Here is a 17,263-nt window from a genome sequence, read left to right as displayed (position 1 = left end):
AAACCTACCGATCAGAACTTCGGAGAGAAGAGAAGACCGTAGGTCAAAGACTAGTCAAATCAAAAGAAAACATGTTTCAAAATTCCTACAACGTATACTTCAACGATTTCAAACCATACAGAGAGATTGGTAACCGTCCACCCATGCGAGAGGAAAGCGGCAGTTACTAAGAAAAAGAAAACCACCAAGAACGTGGGATTGATCACCCCACGTTCATTAGAATAACCGTCAGAACCCACGACTACATGATGAAGGGAGCAACTCCAGACGGGTATAAATAGGAAGCTACGAGGATTCTCAGGGGACGGACATTTTTCATTTCGCCTTTCTTCTTTCATCTATCACAGACCCATTTCAACACCGCTCTCTTGTATTAGATTCGTCAGTATAAAGAGAAAGTCTCGCCTAAATCATATTAGTACTCGGAGCCTGTGTACTCGGAGTCTGTATATTTTTCGTGAGATATTGTTGTACTAAATTTACAGGTTAACAGTTGGCGCTAGAAGGAGGGGCCTAGAAGCTGAAGAAAATGGCTAGTTCATCCACACCCATGAGCGCTGTCCCCAACCAGGAGACGGAGATAGAGCACCACAATCGCACCTTGCCTCTCACCTTGGAAGAAATAGTTGAACTTCTCCCGGAACCTAGTCTCGAAGAACAATTCAGGAAGATGCAAGAGCGTCTTTCAGTCTTGGAGGCGAGTAACAAAGAGCTGAAGAGAAGGTTGCAAGCGAGGAAAGTCACACTGCGAAGCGCAGTGGTGATCCCAGATGAGGAACCCTCACACCGATCAGGGAAAGAACCCGTTGGGCAGGATCCGCAGGTTAAGAAACCCCGGAAACACGCTAAGGATCGGTATGAGAGGATAGAAGACGACTCTGATTCTGAAAAGGAGCAGTCCATCCAGGAAAAGATTCTTGATCGGTACCAACCCTCGATGGATAAAAGTCGTTCAAATACTGTCAAAAATGACATCGGAGGCTCGGAAACTGAAGACTGTGCGAGCACCAACGAAACAAATTTCAAAAGGTTGGAGCATCGAATTGAAGAGGTAGCTCTTGGCCAGAAGGAGGCTATCCAAAGATCGGAGAGGCAATCTCCCCATTCACAGCGCGGGTGTTAGAACATCTGTTACCTGATCGCTTCAGGATGCCAAGCATTCTTGTTTACGATGGGAAGACCGACTCAGGGGACCATCTAGACACGTTCTCGTCTTGGATATTGTTGCAAGGAGCAGGACCAGAAGTTATGTGCAGGGCATTCTCTATCACCTTAACATGCTCAGCCAAAAGGTGGTACAGGAAGTTTAAGCCTAACTCTATAGGATCCTGGAAGCAGTTATCCAGGAAGTTCATGGAACTGTTTGTCAGCTCCAGCTCAGGAAAAACTCCCAAAGAAAGGCTGTTAGCGGTAAGACAGGCCCATGATGAATCGTTAAAGGATTTTATTAATCGCTACTCTGAGCAAGCTCTGCAGGTCGATGATCTGAATGAAGACTTTAAGCTCTTCGGAATCTCCTCCGGCGTCCGAATTGAGTCAGAGTTCTGGTGGTCACTTCAGAAGACTAGTCCAAAAGACTACAACGATTTTCTGAAGAGAGCTCAGAAATATATCAACGCGGATGAGGCAAGATTGGCAGCAAGGAAAGTGAAGCCGCCAAAGAGCTACCGAGAAGAGCACAGGGAGCGGCAGTCTGAGGATAACCGCCCACCCAAGAAAAGCCGGTCCAGGGCAGGACCTTTGAAACCCTTTTCCAGTAAGTTTGACAAGTATCATAAACTCAATACCCCAATAGAGGAGATATTTAGTCTTACCCAGGATAAAGAAGATTTCCCTAAACCAAGGCCGATCAAGAAAGATATCTCAAAAAGAGATAAAACAAAACACTGCACCTTCCATACGGATATTGGTCACCGCACTGCTGACTGTTTCAACCTCAAAGAAGCTATAGAAGCTTTGATCCGAAGAGGAGCGTTTAAAAAGTTCAAGGCCGAGCAAGGAGATCAGGAGGATCAAAAAGGTGAGGCATATGCAGATCTCTCACTCATAGTCGGAGGACCTCCTGTGGGGGGAAATTCAAGAAGTGCTCAAAAGAGCTATGTAAGAGAGGCCTACGCGGGACCCCGACAAATCTTGTTTACAGCCGAACAAAGGCCGAACAAGATAGCCAAACCTAACACTGAACCAATCACCTTCACAGCAGAAGATGCTCGGTGGGTAATATTCCCTCACAACGATCCGCTAGTCATATCAGCTCTTATTGGAAACATAAATGTACACCGAATACTGGTAGATACCAAAAGTGCTATTGATGTGCTCTACGAAGACACATTCAATAAAATGGGGTCTTAAGCAAGACTCATTAGCTCATTCCCCTGAAAATCTCTATGGTTTCACAGGGGATTCAATCCAGCCCAAGGGGATAATCTCAATCCCAATAACTGTGGGAGAGAACCCGAGAAGTAAAACCACAAACACCCCATGGGTAGTGGTTCCAGGAAAATCCTTGTTCAACGCGATCATTGGCATGCCAACTTTGCAGCCCCTCGGAGCCATCACTTCGGTGGAATATTTGAAGATGAAGTTCCCTACCGAGCACGAAGTAGGTGAAGCAGTGGAAACTCAGGCTCTCGCAAGAAGCTGTTATGCAAATTATCTCAAAGAAAGTTAGGAGAAAGACGTTCGCAAAATCATGATGATCGACTCGGACTTCGACCCACGTCTTCCGAGCCGAGAATAAATTTTCCCAGGAGATGAAGTTGAAAAGGTCATCCCGGATCCGAGGCAACCTGGGAAGAAGCTCGAAATTGGAAAATATCTTGAATCAGGTACCAAAAATAATTTAATTACTCTTTTGTCTTATAGCTTAGACATATTTGCCTGGTCACAGTCCGACATGACAGGAATAGATTCTCAAATAGCATGTCATAGGTTGAATATAGACCCTAAGGAAAAACCTATTAGGCAAAAGAGAAGAGCTTTAAACTCCGAAAGGTATATAGCCCTAAAAGAAGAAGTAGTCAAACTAATCTCTAACAGATCGATCAAAGAAACTAAATATCCGAAATGGGTAGCAAATCTCGTCCTGGTCAAAAAACCTAATGGGAAATGGAGAACTTGTGTAGATTTTACTGATCTGAACAAGACTTGCCCGAAAGATAGTTTCCCGATGCCGAGAATAGATCAATTAGTAGACGCCACGGCAGGTCACGAAATTTTAAGTTTCATGGACGCCTATTCTGGATATAATCAAATCCCCATGTACGGTCCCGACCAGGACCACACAGCATTTATAACCGACCGAGGGCTATACTGCTACACAGTGATGCCTTTCGGATTAAAAAATGCGGGGGCAACATACCAGAGATTGGTAAATCGTATGTTCACTGAATTACTCGGAGTCACGATGGAAGCATACATTGATGACTTACTAGTTAAAAGCCGAAAAATAAGTGAACTTACAAATGATCTTAGAAGATCATTCGAAATTTTAAGACAATATCGTATGAAACTTAATCCTCTAAAATGTACTTTTTGCGTTTCTGCAGGAAAATTCTTAGGTTTCATCGTTCATGAGCGAGGCATAGAGGTCAACCCAGAGAAGATCACCACTTTATTGAGCATGACACCACCACGAAATATAAAAAGAAATACAGAAGCTGACGGGGTGCATAGCTGCACTGAGTCGTTTTATTTCAAGATCTACCGATCGAAGCATTCACTTCTTTAATGCCCTCAGAGGCTCCAAAGAATTTGAGTGGACCGAACAATGTAACGAGAGCTTCGAGTCCCTGAAGAAGCATTAGGCATGGCCTCCGACGTTAAGAAAATTTCAAGAAGGAGAGCCTCTGGAAATTTACTTAGCAGTATCGGAGCATCCAGTCAGCTCAGCATTAATAAAAAATGAGGGGAAAAACCAAGTCCCGTTTTATTATACTTCGCGGCGTCTCAACGAGGCGGAAGAAAGATACCCTGAACTAGAGAAGCTAGCCTTCACCCTCATCACCGCATCTCGGAAGCTGAAGCACTATTTCCTCGCACATCCGATCACAGTCCTAACCAATTTTCCACTCCGCCAAGTTCTACAGAAGCCTGATGTATCCGGAAGATTAATGAAATGGTCAATTGAATTGACACAATATGATATACATTTCAGCCCCCAACCAGCAATTAAAGGACAAGAAGTAGCTGATTTCATCGCTGAATTCACGTACAGACCGGTAGATTTCCCAATTTGGGAAATGCACGTAGATGGAGCAGCAAACGAAAAAGGATCCGGAGTCTGAATCGCACTGACCAGTCCAGAACGAGATAAGGTAAAATTTGCTTTAAAATTCGATTTCAACGCATCAAATAACGAAGCCGAGTACGAAGCCATGATACATGGACTTCAAATAGCAAAAGATTTAGAAATCAAAAAAATTGAAATATACTCGGATTCTCAGTTAATAGTTAATCAAATGAAAAACAAATTTCAGGCAAAAGGCGAAAAAAGTTCGCTATATGCCGAGAAGGCCAGAAGTCTGGCAAACAAATTCGAGCTCTGCGAAATCACTCAAATCCCCAGAGCTATGAATGAAGAGGCTGACACTTTAGCAAAATTGGCCACCCAAGGATCCGACTCGGAGTCAATCCCAGCAATCAAAGTTGGGCAGTCAAGCATCGAACAGGCTTCTCTTGTGCTTCAAGTCAACCAGCGAGAGTCATGGCAAACTCCGATTAAGGAATATCTGAAGCATGGAACCTTGCCCAAAGATAAGAATGAAGCCAGAAGTTTGAAATTCAAAGTTGCTCGTTATTTTTTAGAAGGTCAGAACCTTTACAAAAAAGGATTTTCCCAGGCCCTCCTCAAATGTCTGGATGAAGATGAAGCCGAGTACGCTCTCAGAGAAATCCACGAGGGAATATGCGGAAGCCACATCGGATGTGAAGCATTGGCACAAAAGATCATCCAGCAAGGGCTCTACTGGCCCACACTGAAAGCTGATGCTCGACGCATGACACAAAAACGCATCAAGTGCCAGAAATTCTCTAACATCCCAAGGCTCCCTCCTAATCCTCTCATCACCCTCTCATGCCCGATTCCATTCGCAGAATGGGGAATAGATCTAATCGGAGCATTGCCAACCGACCGGGGTGGATGCAGGTACACAATAGTAGCTATCGACTATTTTTCAAAATGGGTTGAAGATGAACCCTTGAACAAAATAACTGCTCATGCTATTGAAAAATTTGTATGGAAAAATATCATTACTCGATTTGGGATCCCAGTCAAAATTGTGTCCGACCACGGAACTCAATTTGACTGTGACTCTTTCAAAAAAATTTGTGAAAAATATGGCATTAACAAAGTTTTTTCTACTCCAGTCTGACCACAATCCAACGGGTTGGTGGAAGCCGTCAACAAGACCATAAAACACGGTCTGAAAACAAAATTGGACGAGCAGAAATCAGAATGAGTAGATATGCTGCAGGAGGTTCTCTGGTCATACAGAACCACCGAGCACTCTGCAATTGGCGAAACGTCTTTCTCTCTCGCATACGGTTCCGACGCGGTGATTCCAACCGATATTATGATACCAACGGTGAGTAGAGAACACTACTCCACTGAGATAAATAATGATATCTTAAAAATTAACCTAGACTTACTTGAAGAAAAAAGAGAAAAAGCTAGATTAAGAAATCTTGCTAACCAACAGAAAGTTACTCGGTATTTCAACAGGAAAGTCCGACCAAGATCGTTCAAAATCGGCGACAAAGTCCTCAGAATGGTTTTTCTTCACACCAAAATCCGACAAGATGGGGCCTTTGGTGCAAATTGGGAATGACCCTACATCATCCGAGAAGACTTCGGAAACGGGGCATACCGACTACAACAACTGAACGATGATATGGAGAGAAATCCTTGGAACGCCGAGCATCTTCGCCATTTCCTTACCTAAACACTTCCATTTATTCAAAAAGCGGCTTGGTCGCATGTACTTTTCTTTTTCAAAAAGCGGCTTGGTCGCATGAATTGCAATTTTTAATTCAAAAAGCGGCTTGGTCGCATGTATTGCACTTTTTCAAAGTCTCATGGTCGCATTATTTCGAAAGTACATATCCCTTTTTATTCATGATATTCTACTCGGTACCCAGTACATGTCCTTTAATTCAGCAAAATAAACTTCGGGGCAGGAAGGCTACGCACACAAAAATTCCAACAATTTTAGACTCGAATAATTTTCTTTTAGATTAGAAAACTTAAGTTTATTAGCTTTTGCTACTTAGTCGTACTTTATCTTGCTGAATTCTTGAATATAGTAAAAGCATAAGTAAGATTAAACTCCGACCACGAAGAAATTATATCAAAACCCAAGAGGGTAAAAAGTTACATAATAAAAGAGATCTGACCACGGATCAATTGTTCGAAACCCGAACGGGTTAAAATAAAAAAAAAAGGAAGAAGAAGAGAAACAAAAAAAACTCCTAATCCTGGTCGGCTCCATCCTCCTGGTCGTTGTTGGCTCTCTGCTCGGGATCCTCCTCCATCGACTCCGAATCCTCGTCGAGGTCCGTAGTATCCAGCGAAGGATTCTTCGGGCCAAGGATCCGAACAGCTTCGTTGATCCCAGCGGTGTAAAGATCATCTCACATGTTACGATAGTCTTCAGAAGCTTTGTATGCTTCCACCGCCGCTAAACGAGCAGCCTTGAGGTCCTCTTGGAATTTCTGCCCGAGCTCCAACCGAACCTTCGCCACCTCTTCCTTGGCCGCATCTCTCTCCTTCAGGAAGCGATCGTTGCATCGCCTCAAAGATGAGAGCTCGGAACTCAGTGAGCCGACTAGGCCGATCACACCGACAAAGCTCTGCGATGATTCAAAGGGGTCAATTCAAAAGTAGAGAAGGAAATGAATGAGATTCCGACTAGCTGAATATAAAAAAATACCGAAACCACGGAATCGGTAACTTGAGAAAGCCTTTCTAATGGCTCCGACCTCAGAATCATCTAAACCTTCTCGGCAGGAAGATGCTCATGAAGGAAGGATATGATCGGAGTCAGTTGATCAGAAATAGCAGAAGGCTCGACCTGTTTTTTCCTAGGAGAAGGATTGGGATATTTGAAATCTTCGAGGAAGATGGAGCCGCCCGCTTACCCACGGCAGGAGGTTTGGAAGCCTTAAAGCGTTTCGGGTTTGGAGGGACCTGCTCGGGAGCAGTTCTCTTTCTCGCCATCTTTGCGATTTCTGTTAAACAAGGCAAATAAATAAGAACAAGAAAAGATTAAGTACATAATTGATCTGATATGAATACTTACTTGAGTATGGATAATAGTAATATTGGTCGAGCAAATTTGGGTCCGACAACACAAAAGTTGATCGATCAGCCTCCGAGATATCAAAAATCTCGGAATGAAGCGGTCGCTCGTCCTCGGGATATTGCGGAAGAGAACCTGAAACAAAACATATAACGAATAAGGAAACCAGATAAGAAATCTAATCTTAATTAAAAGAAAACCGAACCAGAGTCACACCCAATTCCGAGAACGAAGCGTTAATTGGACATCTCTCGTAAGAAACATTTCCTTCAACCCAAAAGAAGTAGTCCTTCCAATTTTTCTGACTGGAAGGGAGACGAGTGACGTTTTAGACTGGTCGTCATGAGCTTGAGCATAGTAATAACCATGCTGTCCCAGAGCCGACTTGAGCGAATAATATTGAGAAAAATCTTCTAAAGTAGCAGGTAAACTTTTGCCCACAATACAGCCATCCCGACAAAAATCCTATAAACATTGGGAACAAGCTGAGTAGGAGAACATCGCAGGTCGGAGACAAATTGAGATATAAGAGGATGCTTCGGCAATCCTCCGATCACGTTTAAAATAGCCCTATTAAACGTTGTCTTCCCGGCAGGAGGTTGATCAGCCCTCTCATCCTCCGAAGGGGCCGAAATGACGATCCCCTCTGCAATCTCAAACTCCCCCCTCAAATCTTGTATATATTTCTCGGTAACCCGAGAAGTCCAAATTTTGGCCGAGAATTGGCCTTCCGTCTGTTCGAAAACTAGGGCCTCATTCTCTTCCTCCGGAAGATCTACTCCAAAAGTCCTCCCGCTCGGACCCGGAACGCTAGGAAGATCTTTTTCTTCTCGTACAGGTGAAAGAGAGGGGCTCATAGTGTCGCAAGACTCCGACTTGCTTCCCCTCGAAGAAGCAAATGACGAAGAGGTCTCCGAAGACATGATCTTCCTACACGACAGGAAAGACGAATCAATAATCCTTTCCTCGTAATCGGCCCCCTCGGAAAATATTTGAGATTGCTCGTAAGCAATTACGGGACGGTCCCATCCAATCTCCAGGACATGATACCAAAGGCGACTCCTGAGAAAGGGAAATTCTTTCCCCGACGACAGGACGACATAGTCGGGGTCAGGCTCCGATCGCCGAACGACACGAGAGTCGAAACTCAGGTCAGGACGTGCAAGTCCTCCCATGTCCCTAAGTAAGTCGAAAAACTATGATCCCTAAAGTCTGGAGGGTCCGAATACAAAAAAAAAAAAAACAACAAACAATGACAAGGAAAACATCAGAGTAAAATCAAAGAAATCTTACCCGAAAGGTTGAGGATCAGAAGACTCGATTAGCAGACTTGGGAGCTTAAACACAATCCGAATAGGCATATCAAGTCGAGAACGCGCCGAGAGCAAGATTTGAGAGGAAATGCAAAATGAAGCCAAAATTTTGGAAAATGCCTTATATAAAGACCCACACGAACGGCTAAGATTAAGCGTGCCCAGGAAGCCAAGCAGATCTAACCGTCGAAGCGAAACGACGCAATGATTCAATACTACCAAGGCCAAACGACGTCGTACGATATCTTGAACAAGAAAGAAAAGAATGTAAAGCTTTACTCGGATCACACCGAGACAAGCAAGCAAAGATGGACACGGCCATTAATTAAAACGAAATAGTTCCTTACCATTTTTGCTAAAAATACTAAGAAACTGGAAGGCTGCTGTTACGGAATAATTTAGTCAAGCACCGAGTAGACTAGTCGGACTCCCGAGCAGTAAGAAAAATCCAGCACCGAGCTCAGGTAAAATAGACCCAAGGGCTGCCCATTGAAAAGGAACGAACCGTTCATAAGATAAGAACGAAACCTACCGATTAGAACTTCGGAGAGAAGAGAAGACTGTAGGTCAAAGACTAGTCAAATCAAAAGAAAACATGTTTCAAAATTCCTAAAACGTATACTTCAACGATTTCAAACCATACAGAGAGATTGGTAACCGTCCACCCCTGCGAGAGGAAAACGGCAGTTACCAAGAAAAAGAAAACCACCAAGAACGTGGGATTGATCACCCCACGTTCACTAGAATAATCGTCAGAACCCATGACTACATGATGAAGGGAGCAACTCCAGACGAGTATAAATAGGAAGCTACGAGGATTCTCAGGGGACGGACATTTTTCATTTCTCCTTTCTTCTTTCTCTATCACAGACCTATTTCAACATCGCTCTCTTGTATTAGATTCGTCAGTATAAAGAGAAAGTCTCGCCTAAATCATATTAGTACTCGGAGTCTGTATATTTTTCGTGAGATATTGTTGTACTAAATTTACAGGTTAACATGTTGTCATACATAAACTTATGAGATTAGCCTAAACAGTAGAAATGAGGATAGGTTTAGTTCTTAGCCTAAACAATAGAAAGTCAAATAGATGTTGACTTTGCCTTCGACGGCCTACAGAGGAGATGAGTACAAAATATAGCCAAATCATGTAATGTTCAGCCGTGAAAGTAGGCCATTAATAAATGTAGAATAATTATGATGGCAACCACGTATTCAATTAAAACCATAGAGACCATAACAAATAGAAATTTTATTAGACCGTTTATGTATTTTTTTTTTCTTGACCAAGGACCGTTTATGTAAGTATTATATATAGCATAATACATTACTTGTCCTTTTATGTCAAATAGGTATTTTGAGGAGGGAAAAAAGAAGTCTTTGGATTGTGGGCACAGATGAAGAAAAGATGAGACACATGGTATATCAAAAAACGAGTTGACCACACTAAGAATCCAATATTTGCAAGCTGTACATACGTAATAGGAAGCTTCTTCAGAACTATTTTAAAAATATATAATTATATATATAGAAATAGCACATGTCATGCATAGATTATCGAGAGAAAAAAATAGTAATGGTTTGAGAATATCTCACGGTTGCTCAAGATAGGATCAAGAAGTGGAGAAATTGAAGTCTTTTTTATTCATTTGTTTTCTACGTGACTAGGATTTTTCCTCTTACACAACTAGCAGTGTTTTACGGTTTGTGATTTGATAATATCAAATGAAAACAAAATTGACGATTCTTGTCGGTGACACAAATTTTGCTTAAACTGCCTTTATTTTATGTAAACTAATTTCCTAAGTGCACAAGTTAATTTTAATGGAATCGGATTATATTGGCTTTAGAGTACACTCCAAAGGAAAGGACAATTCATTTCTTAGCCAAACCTATGAAATGGCCCACAAAACTGTCGGTGGACGAAACGGCTAAAAAAATATTGATATGAACACTTTTTGAAAAGTGAATTTAAAATGAGGAAAAAAATAGAGGAAAATACAAAGGAAGCGAAGTTAATTGCAGGTGGTTGGGAATATTAGCTTTGAGAGTTTAATTATTGCAAACAAGGACACTGAAAAAGCAAAGGCGTTGGAACGTGTAGGACAATGCATTTCATCTTCATCTATCTAATTAGCACAAAAAAATAAAATATACTAAATGACCGGGACAGTACAAGTGGGCCCACGTAAAGCCCACAAAGCCCAAATAATAGCCCACTTACCAAACTAGCCTTTACACCTCCTCAGTGTCGGCAAGGGAAGCCAAAAAAAATAAAAATAAATGCCTAAATTACGCTTCACTGACGTGTGACACGGCTCTCATTTTATTTTATTTCAATTACTATTAATTTACAGCTGGCCAAAGTCCTGATTAGAGCCCGCACCAGTTTTAGCCCAATCCAACGGCTGAAAATAAGATCTCGGTTCAGTGGTCCCCAATGAAACCGTGTGTCACGGCTGTACACAAAACCTGTCCCTATCTATCTTAGCTGTCTCGAATCATAAATATTTTTTCGGGGTAGAACTAGAAGTGGAACATATACAATCAAATAATGTCTCACTATCCTCTAGCTCCGAAAATTCAGTGCTACACACTAAAAATGTAACGATCTAAAAAGACCTAATGAAGTTTGATTCCAGTCCATTGTTTTTCACTACACAAGAAATTACCAGGATCCAGAGATTAATATGAAAAAAATATCCGAACTCAAAAGGCAAATCACGAAGGGAAAAAAAAATTGTTCATTTACACAAAATTAGCAAACGACAAACAGTGAATGAATGAAAAAGCTCTGCACTTTCTCTCCCTTTCTTCCAAAGTAAAGAATAATAATGTATCTTTTTTTCTTCTTCTCCTAATTTCTTTTTTTTTTTTAACCAGGTTTTTTCTTTCCTCTTTCCTTCAAGGAAGAACAAATGAGAAAAAAAATCCTAGAAAATTAAATATTAAAAAAAATTAAATATTAAAAAAAAGATTTACAGTGACTTAGTCGGTGGATTGTTACTGTTGTAGCCGTAGTAAGAGAGGTACCACCTGACGAACTTCTTGAGCCCCGTCTGTAGATCGGTGGTGGGTTTGTACCCGAATTCCCTCCTCGCGGCGGAGATATTCGCGTGCGTGAACGGAACATCTCCGTTTCCGGGCATCTCCACCATGTTCCTCTTCGCCTTCACCTTCAGATGCCTCTCCAGAATATCCACCAGCGTCGGAACCGTCACCGGAGAAGTGTTCCCGAGGTTGAATATCCTGTACGGCGCCGGACCTTTCTTCTTCCCTCCGGACCCAGTGCTCTTCCCGGAAGTGTCCAGCGATCCCAAACACCCTTTCACGATATCGTCGATGTACGTGAAATCCCTGGCTAAATCAACCCGATTCTTCCCTCTGTAGACAGTAATCGGCTTCCCTTGGAGAATATTCCTCGTGAAAGAGAAGTACGCCATGTCCGGTCTCCCCCAAGGTCCGTACACCGTGAAGAATCTCAGCCCGGTGATCGACAGCCCGTAGATGTGGTTGTACGTGTGGGTGATCTCTTCCCCGGCCTTCTTCGTCGCGGCGTAGAGGCTCGCCGGCCGATCCGTCCGATCAGACTCGGAGAAAGGAGACTCCTCGTTGAGGCCGTACACCGAGCTGGACGAAGCCCAGACCACGGCGGGCTGAGGATTCGCCGACTTACAAGCTTCGAGAAGCGAAACCAGTCCGGCGACATTGCTGTGGACGTACGACTGAGGATTCTCCATAGCGTATCGCACCCCGGCCTGAGCGGCGAGGTGCATGACGTGGGTGAAAACGACGACGTCGAAGAGCTTTTCGAGAAGCCGAGCGTCGTTGATATCGCCGTCGACGACGAAGACGCCGTGAGAGGAGAGGAGGGTTTTTCTGGACCTTTTCAAGGAGGGGTCGTAGTAGGAGTTGAAGTTGTCGAGGCCCACGACGCCGTCGCCGCGCTTGCGGAGGGCGAGGGACACGTGGGAGCCGACGAAGCCGGCGGCGCCGGTGACGAGGACGGAGGCGCCGCCGTGGCGGTGCGGCGTCGCCGAGGCTCGGAGCTGCTTCTCCCACTGGATCCCGCCCCAGGAGGAGGCGAGGTACTTGCTTCCCGACGAGACGAAGCTTTGGAAACTCAGATAAGAGGCTGTCAAAGCCACGAGGAACAATGCCCAGAGGAACATCGTGCTCGTGGAGGCGAAGCAGCGGTGGAATTGCCGGTTGTGGTGGGATCTCTCGATCTTGAATTTCCCCGGCGTCGATGGAAATAGCTCATCCTCTAACGACGGCATTTCTTTTTTCTTTTTTATTTTTTTTTGCTGTCGACGGTCGGAGCAGATGCAAGAGAGTTTTTTTTTTTTTTGGTTGATTTAATTTTATTTTATTTTGGGTGTTTTAGTTTTGTCTCTGTGCACCTGCGAAGGGAAGGAAGGAGAGAGGAGGTTTATATATAGTGGTCACCCACATGGGAAGGGAAATGGGACAATGTATACGCGTGAACGCGTTAAAAGGACGGCCAGTTTGGAAAGATAGAATGACGAAAATGGGCTTGGGGTTAAAACATGGAAGATTTTTTTTTTTTTAAAGATATTTTTTTTTAGGATGGCTTAATTTGGCTGTTTGAAGTTTTTGTTATTTCGTTTGATTATTTATTTGGAACTTAGACTTGTTTTTGACCGCAAAAGTCCTTTTTTTAGTTAGTAAAATTGTTGGGTGTGTGAAAATGAATACGTGGATTGTGCAGGATTTTCCTTTTTATTAACTAATTTAAGGCTTTCTTGTTTTGAATTTGATGCAAGGAAAAAAATAAAAAAAAAAAAGCCTTAGAAAAACTAGGAAATGGGATTTTCTTTTGATTTTTCCTTTTATCTGGAAAGAGAGAGAGAGTGAGTGTCATAAGTTGAATGGGGACGCGGTTTAGTTGGCATTTGTCCAAATTAGTGGTGGTCTTTTGGGAAAGATAGCCCACTATAATTATAATAAAATAAAATAAGAATAATCGTAATACTTGCTTGAGAGACTTTTGGGAATGATTTTGTTTAATTACTACGGTTTGTTACTTGACTGTTTTCTAAGCAATGCCAATGAGCTGAGTAATGATCGATTTTAGTCCAGGGTGTTTATTTTTATTTTTTTTAATGATAAGATAAGTAAATGCTATTTTCTTATGACTCGAAGTCCCGAACGGTATTTTCAAGGGATTTGTAAATTATTGATACAAGTGGTGAGTTGATATTGACAAGAACATGGGCGCCGATACCCATTGGTGGTTTTGAGAGAAGGGCCAAAATCAAATCAGTACTTAAAATATTACTCACTCGCTCTCACGGTCTCACTTAAAGCTCACTACTGCAGACTTCTTTCATTAGTTCTTTCTCTTCGCACTGGCTTAAGAAAATCGGGACCAGAAATTCAAGAGAAGGAAAAAAAAAAAATAAACGAATAAACAATTAGTTTTTAGTTAGATTGTAATAAGTTGCGTCAATCTTTTGGTGTTCAAAGAGAATTTGAGGACGAACATGTTGGATTTTGGTGTGTATGTAAACCCGGCACAACATTTTTGTTGTATGTAAATAAATTGGTACTTTGGATTTGGAATACTCGAATAATTGTTCTTTTATTTCATTTTTTTTAATGTACGTCGACAATGCCACAGAAAAACCTTCACTCAAATGATGAAAAAATACCGTAGTTCCAAAGATTGAATATCAAACCATTTTGATCATTTACAACCTCTTTCAAAACACGAGAGGAACAATGTCCAATCAAATAACATCGAATTTAACTCTAAGAGAGTGCTCCGTTAAATTATGGGCAACCCTATCACAAGAACGAGGAAAAAATGTGATATCAAAACTAACAAAGTTCGAAGACATAACTTTGATAACTGCAAAAATGATGGCAAGCTCCGTAGAAGTAATGTTTATTCCTTTGATAGTCAAAACCACTTCAAGACAATATGATTGGACTAAGACCCGATCTTCACCATTTTGACACTATGATCCGCTTTTCTATCTTGACACAATCTTTTTACATCAAGCACGACATTTTCAAGAGGAGATTCAAGAGGAACCATTGAAGGGCTTGAAACTTTTGGAGAGAAGGAGAAGAAGAAGGAAAAGAGCTTGTGACAACTCCCTTCATCCTCATCACCTACATACCAACTTCATAGTATTCTAACTCTTCTCTTTTCTTGACTTCATTCTTGAACTCTAGTTATCATATTCATTTATTTTTTCTTAAATCTTGTTTAGTTTATTTAAGATCAATCTTGTTGATCTTGATTGAGACTATTTTTGAGATAATTGGATTTGGATATTGATTTTGGATTTATTATTTATATTAGATATCTCATTTATCCATGTGTTGATGCTTTTACTGATTGTCATGTTTCTTTGGTTGATCAAAATCATGAGTAGCTAAACACATAGGAGGGGTGCGATGTAATCGGTGACTTGATTTGATTAGTTGAACATGTTGGGTTTGTACTTCATTATGGGTTAGATTGTGAAATTCAAGGGAAATGAGTTGCTGGTAATTAGTTTAGCTAGCTAATTAGTGGAAATTCTAGACTACTTTAAAGACCGAGAGGTAATAAATGAGCGATGTCTACCTTTTCACTCATTCGTCTATGTAGCTCTATAGAAATAAATGGGGGTGAGTGTGGTTGTTTGATATCCCGGGTTTAGTGCGCTTGTTTGTTTTAATATGACCCAAGTCAAGAGGTGTACGTTCATCAAATAGCTAGGTCAATTCCTACTAGAGAGAGGTTACTGGATAATTAAGAGAGGTTAAGATCAAGCCTTCCCAATCTAACCAACCTTAGAATCCTCAGCCCAACCGATCGAATCATTGATCCGATGAAGTCGCGCCCGTTCACTCTCCTTATCAGTTGTAAAATATTTGTTTGATTGATTTTGTTCATTTTAATTAGTTTTAAATTAAACACACTACTACAAATGTTGGATTATACAACCCACTTTCTACAACGCTTATGAAAAGCGTTGTAGAAACTAGTGATTCTACAACGCTTATGACAAGCGTTGTAGAAACATGGTGTTTCTACAACGCCTATGGACAAGCATTGTAGAAACTTGGTGTTTCTACAACGCATATGGTTAAGCGTTGTAGAAACTTGTAGATTCTACAACGCATATAGTTAAGCGTTGTAGAAACATGGTGCTTCAGATTTCCCACAACGCTTTAAAAATCCGTTGTAGAATCCACGCCGCGGCGTAATGTGTTTTCTGCCGCGGCGAGACCTTACTACAACGCACAGTGAAAGCGTTGTAGAAAAATGTAATCCGCCGCGGCCAAATTCATACCTCGCCGCGGCGGGTGGTTTCTACAACACTATACAAAAGCGTTGTAGAAACTTGTCGCCGCGGCGGGGTATCTATCTCGCCGCGGCGAATATATCTCGCCGCGGCTAGAAATATTCGCCGCCGCGGCGAGGTGGATACCGTGGCCAAGCAGTTTTTTAAGAAACTGTCTCGCCGCGGCGAGTGAGGAATCTCGCCGCAGCGAGATGTTCCTACAACGGTTATAAAATCCGTTGTAGGAACATCTCGCCCCTGCCCCGCCTCCACCTCGCCCAGCCCCGCCCCGCCTCTACCTCGCCTCTCGCTCGCCTCCACCTCGCCCAGCCCCGCCTCCACATCGCCCAGCCCCGCCTCCACCTCGCCCAGCCCCGCCTCCACCTCGCCCAGCCCCGCTCCACCTCGCCCAGCCCCGCTCTACCTCGCCTCTCGCTCGCCACGTCCTCGCCCAGCCCGCCTCCACATCGCCCAGCCCCCGCCTCCACCTCGCCCAGCCCGGCCTCCACCTCGCCCAGCCCCGCCTCCACATCGCCCAGCCCCGCCTCCACCTCGCCCCTGCCCCGCCTTCACCTCGCCTCTCGCTCGCCACGTCCTCGCCTCCACCTCTAGCTTCTTTTCATATTCTAGCCGAAGTTTCATTTTATTAAGAATATAACCCACCAAGTCGAAGTAAATTAAATTAACTAAAACTATTAATTGAATTTACTTCGGCCTAATGAGCTATTTTCTTAATAAAATGAAACTTTGATTATTTCTCAAAAGGACGGTGGATTATTGGGCTATTGGTTTAATTGTCCTTTTTTTTATATTTGGCATAGCTCTTGAAGATTTTCAAGTTGGTTTATATCAAAATATGGAACTAGTTCCTCGTGGGAATCGATATTCGTGTTTAAACACGCTTTATTACTTGAAAATATGCGCGCTTGCGTCGTGTGAGTATTTCTTCGAAAGAAAAATCTCCATCAGAGAAAGAGAGAGTTTTTAATATTTTTATTATTTAAATAAATGAAGCGTAAAATATGTTTTTCAAAAAGATGTCAGAGTCAAAGTAAAGAAAAAAGTTTTAAAAAATATATAAGTGAATTGTAAGGTATATTTATGCACTAACGATAAACTAAAAAACAAACATATCATTTTTTAAAATAAAAGTGTTATGGCGTCATTTTTGTAATTTTTTCCAATGTAAAAATGACATCTCGAGAACAAAACCGACAAGGCAAGTCTATACATAATGTCCAAGCCAACAAGCAAAGTCATTTGGTCAAACCTCTAGTTAACCTTGCCTCTTGCCTTCAACCCAAGTCTTGCCTTCAACTTGACGCTTGCCTTCAACTCGAGTCATTCC

At 42.4% G+C, this 17,263-nt stretch overlaps 2 protein-coding genes across 2 annotated transcripts; one reads left to right on the top strand and one right to left on the bottom strand.

Annotated features, from left to right (window-relative positions):
* The first annotated feature begins 1,149 nt into the window (after positions 1-1,149).
* Positions 1,150-3,730, top strand: LOC149395082 (uncharacterized). The gene is made up of 5 exons (XM_089614204.1): positions 1,150-2,302; positions 2,400-2,666; positions 2,751-2,828; positions 2,871-3,377; positions 3,549-3,730. The coding sequence occupies exons 1-5, from the start codon at positions 1,150-1,152 to the stop codon at positions 3,728-3,730; spliced, it is 2,187 nt and encodes a 728-aa protein (XP_089470330.1).
* A 7,609-nt stretch (positions 3,731-11,339) lies between these two features.
* Positions 11,340-13,049, bottom strand: GAE1 (UDP-D-glucuronate 4-epimerase 1). Its single transcript, XM_089614735.1, has one exon. The coding sequence runs from the start codon at positions 12,889-12,891 to the stop codon at positions 11,590-11,592; it is 1,302 nt and encodes a 433-aa protein (XP_089470861.1). The 5' UTR covers positions 12,892-13,049; the 3' UTR covers positions 11,340-11,589.
* Between the last annotated feature and the right edge of the window lie 4,214 nt (positions 13,050-17,263).

This window comes from Urtica dioica, chromosome 5, assembly GCF_054948205.1.
Source record: "Urtica dioica subsp. dioica isolate 48M chromosome 5, U.dioica_male_clone48M_v1_H2, whole genome shotgun sequence".
NCBI classification, from domain to species: domain Eukaryota; kingdom Viridiplantae; phylum Streptophyta; class Magnoliopsida; order Rosales; family Urticaceae; genus Urtica; species Urtica dioica.
The sequence above is the reverse complement of the archived record's forward strand: the minus strand, read 5'-3'. Positions and strand labels throughout refer to the sequence as shown.

Coding starts and splice junctions, on each gene's coding strand:
- LOC149395082 (XM_089614204.1), top strand. CDS start 1,150: ATGCCAAGCATTCTTGTTTACGATGGGAAGACCGACTCAGGGGACCAT. Junction 2,829..2,870: donor TGGAAAATATCTTGAATCAG/GTACCAAAAATA, acceptor CTTATAGCTTAG/ACATATTTGCCTGGTCACAG. Junction 3,378..3,548: donor ATACCAGAGATTGGTAAATC/GTATGTTCACTG, acceptor GCGTTTCTGCAG/GAAAATTCTTAGGTTTCATC.
- GAE1 (XM_089614735.1), bottom strand. CDS start 12,891: ATGCCGTCGTTAGAGGATGAGCTATTTCCATCGACGCCGGGGAAATTC.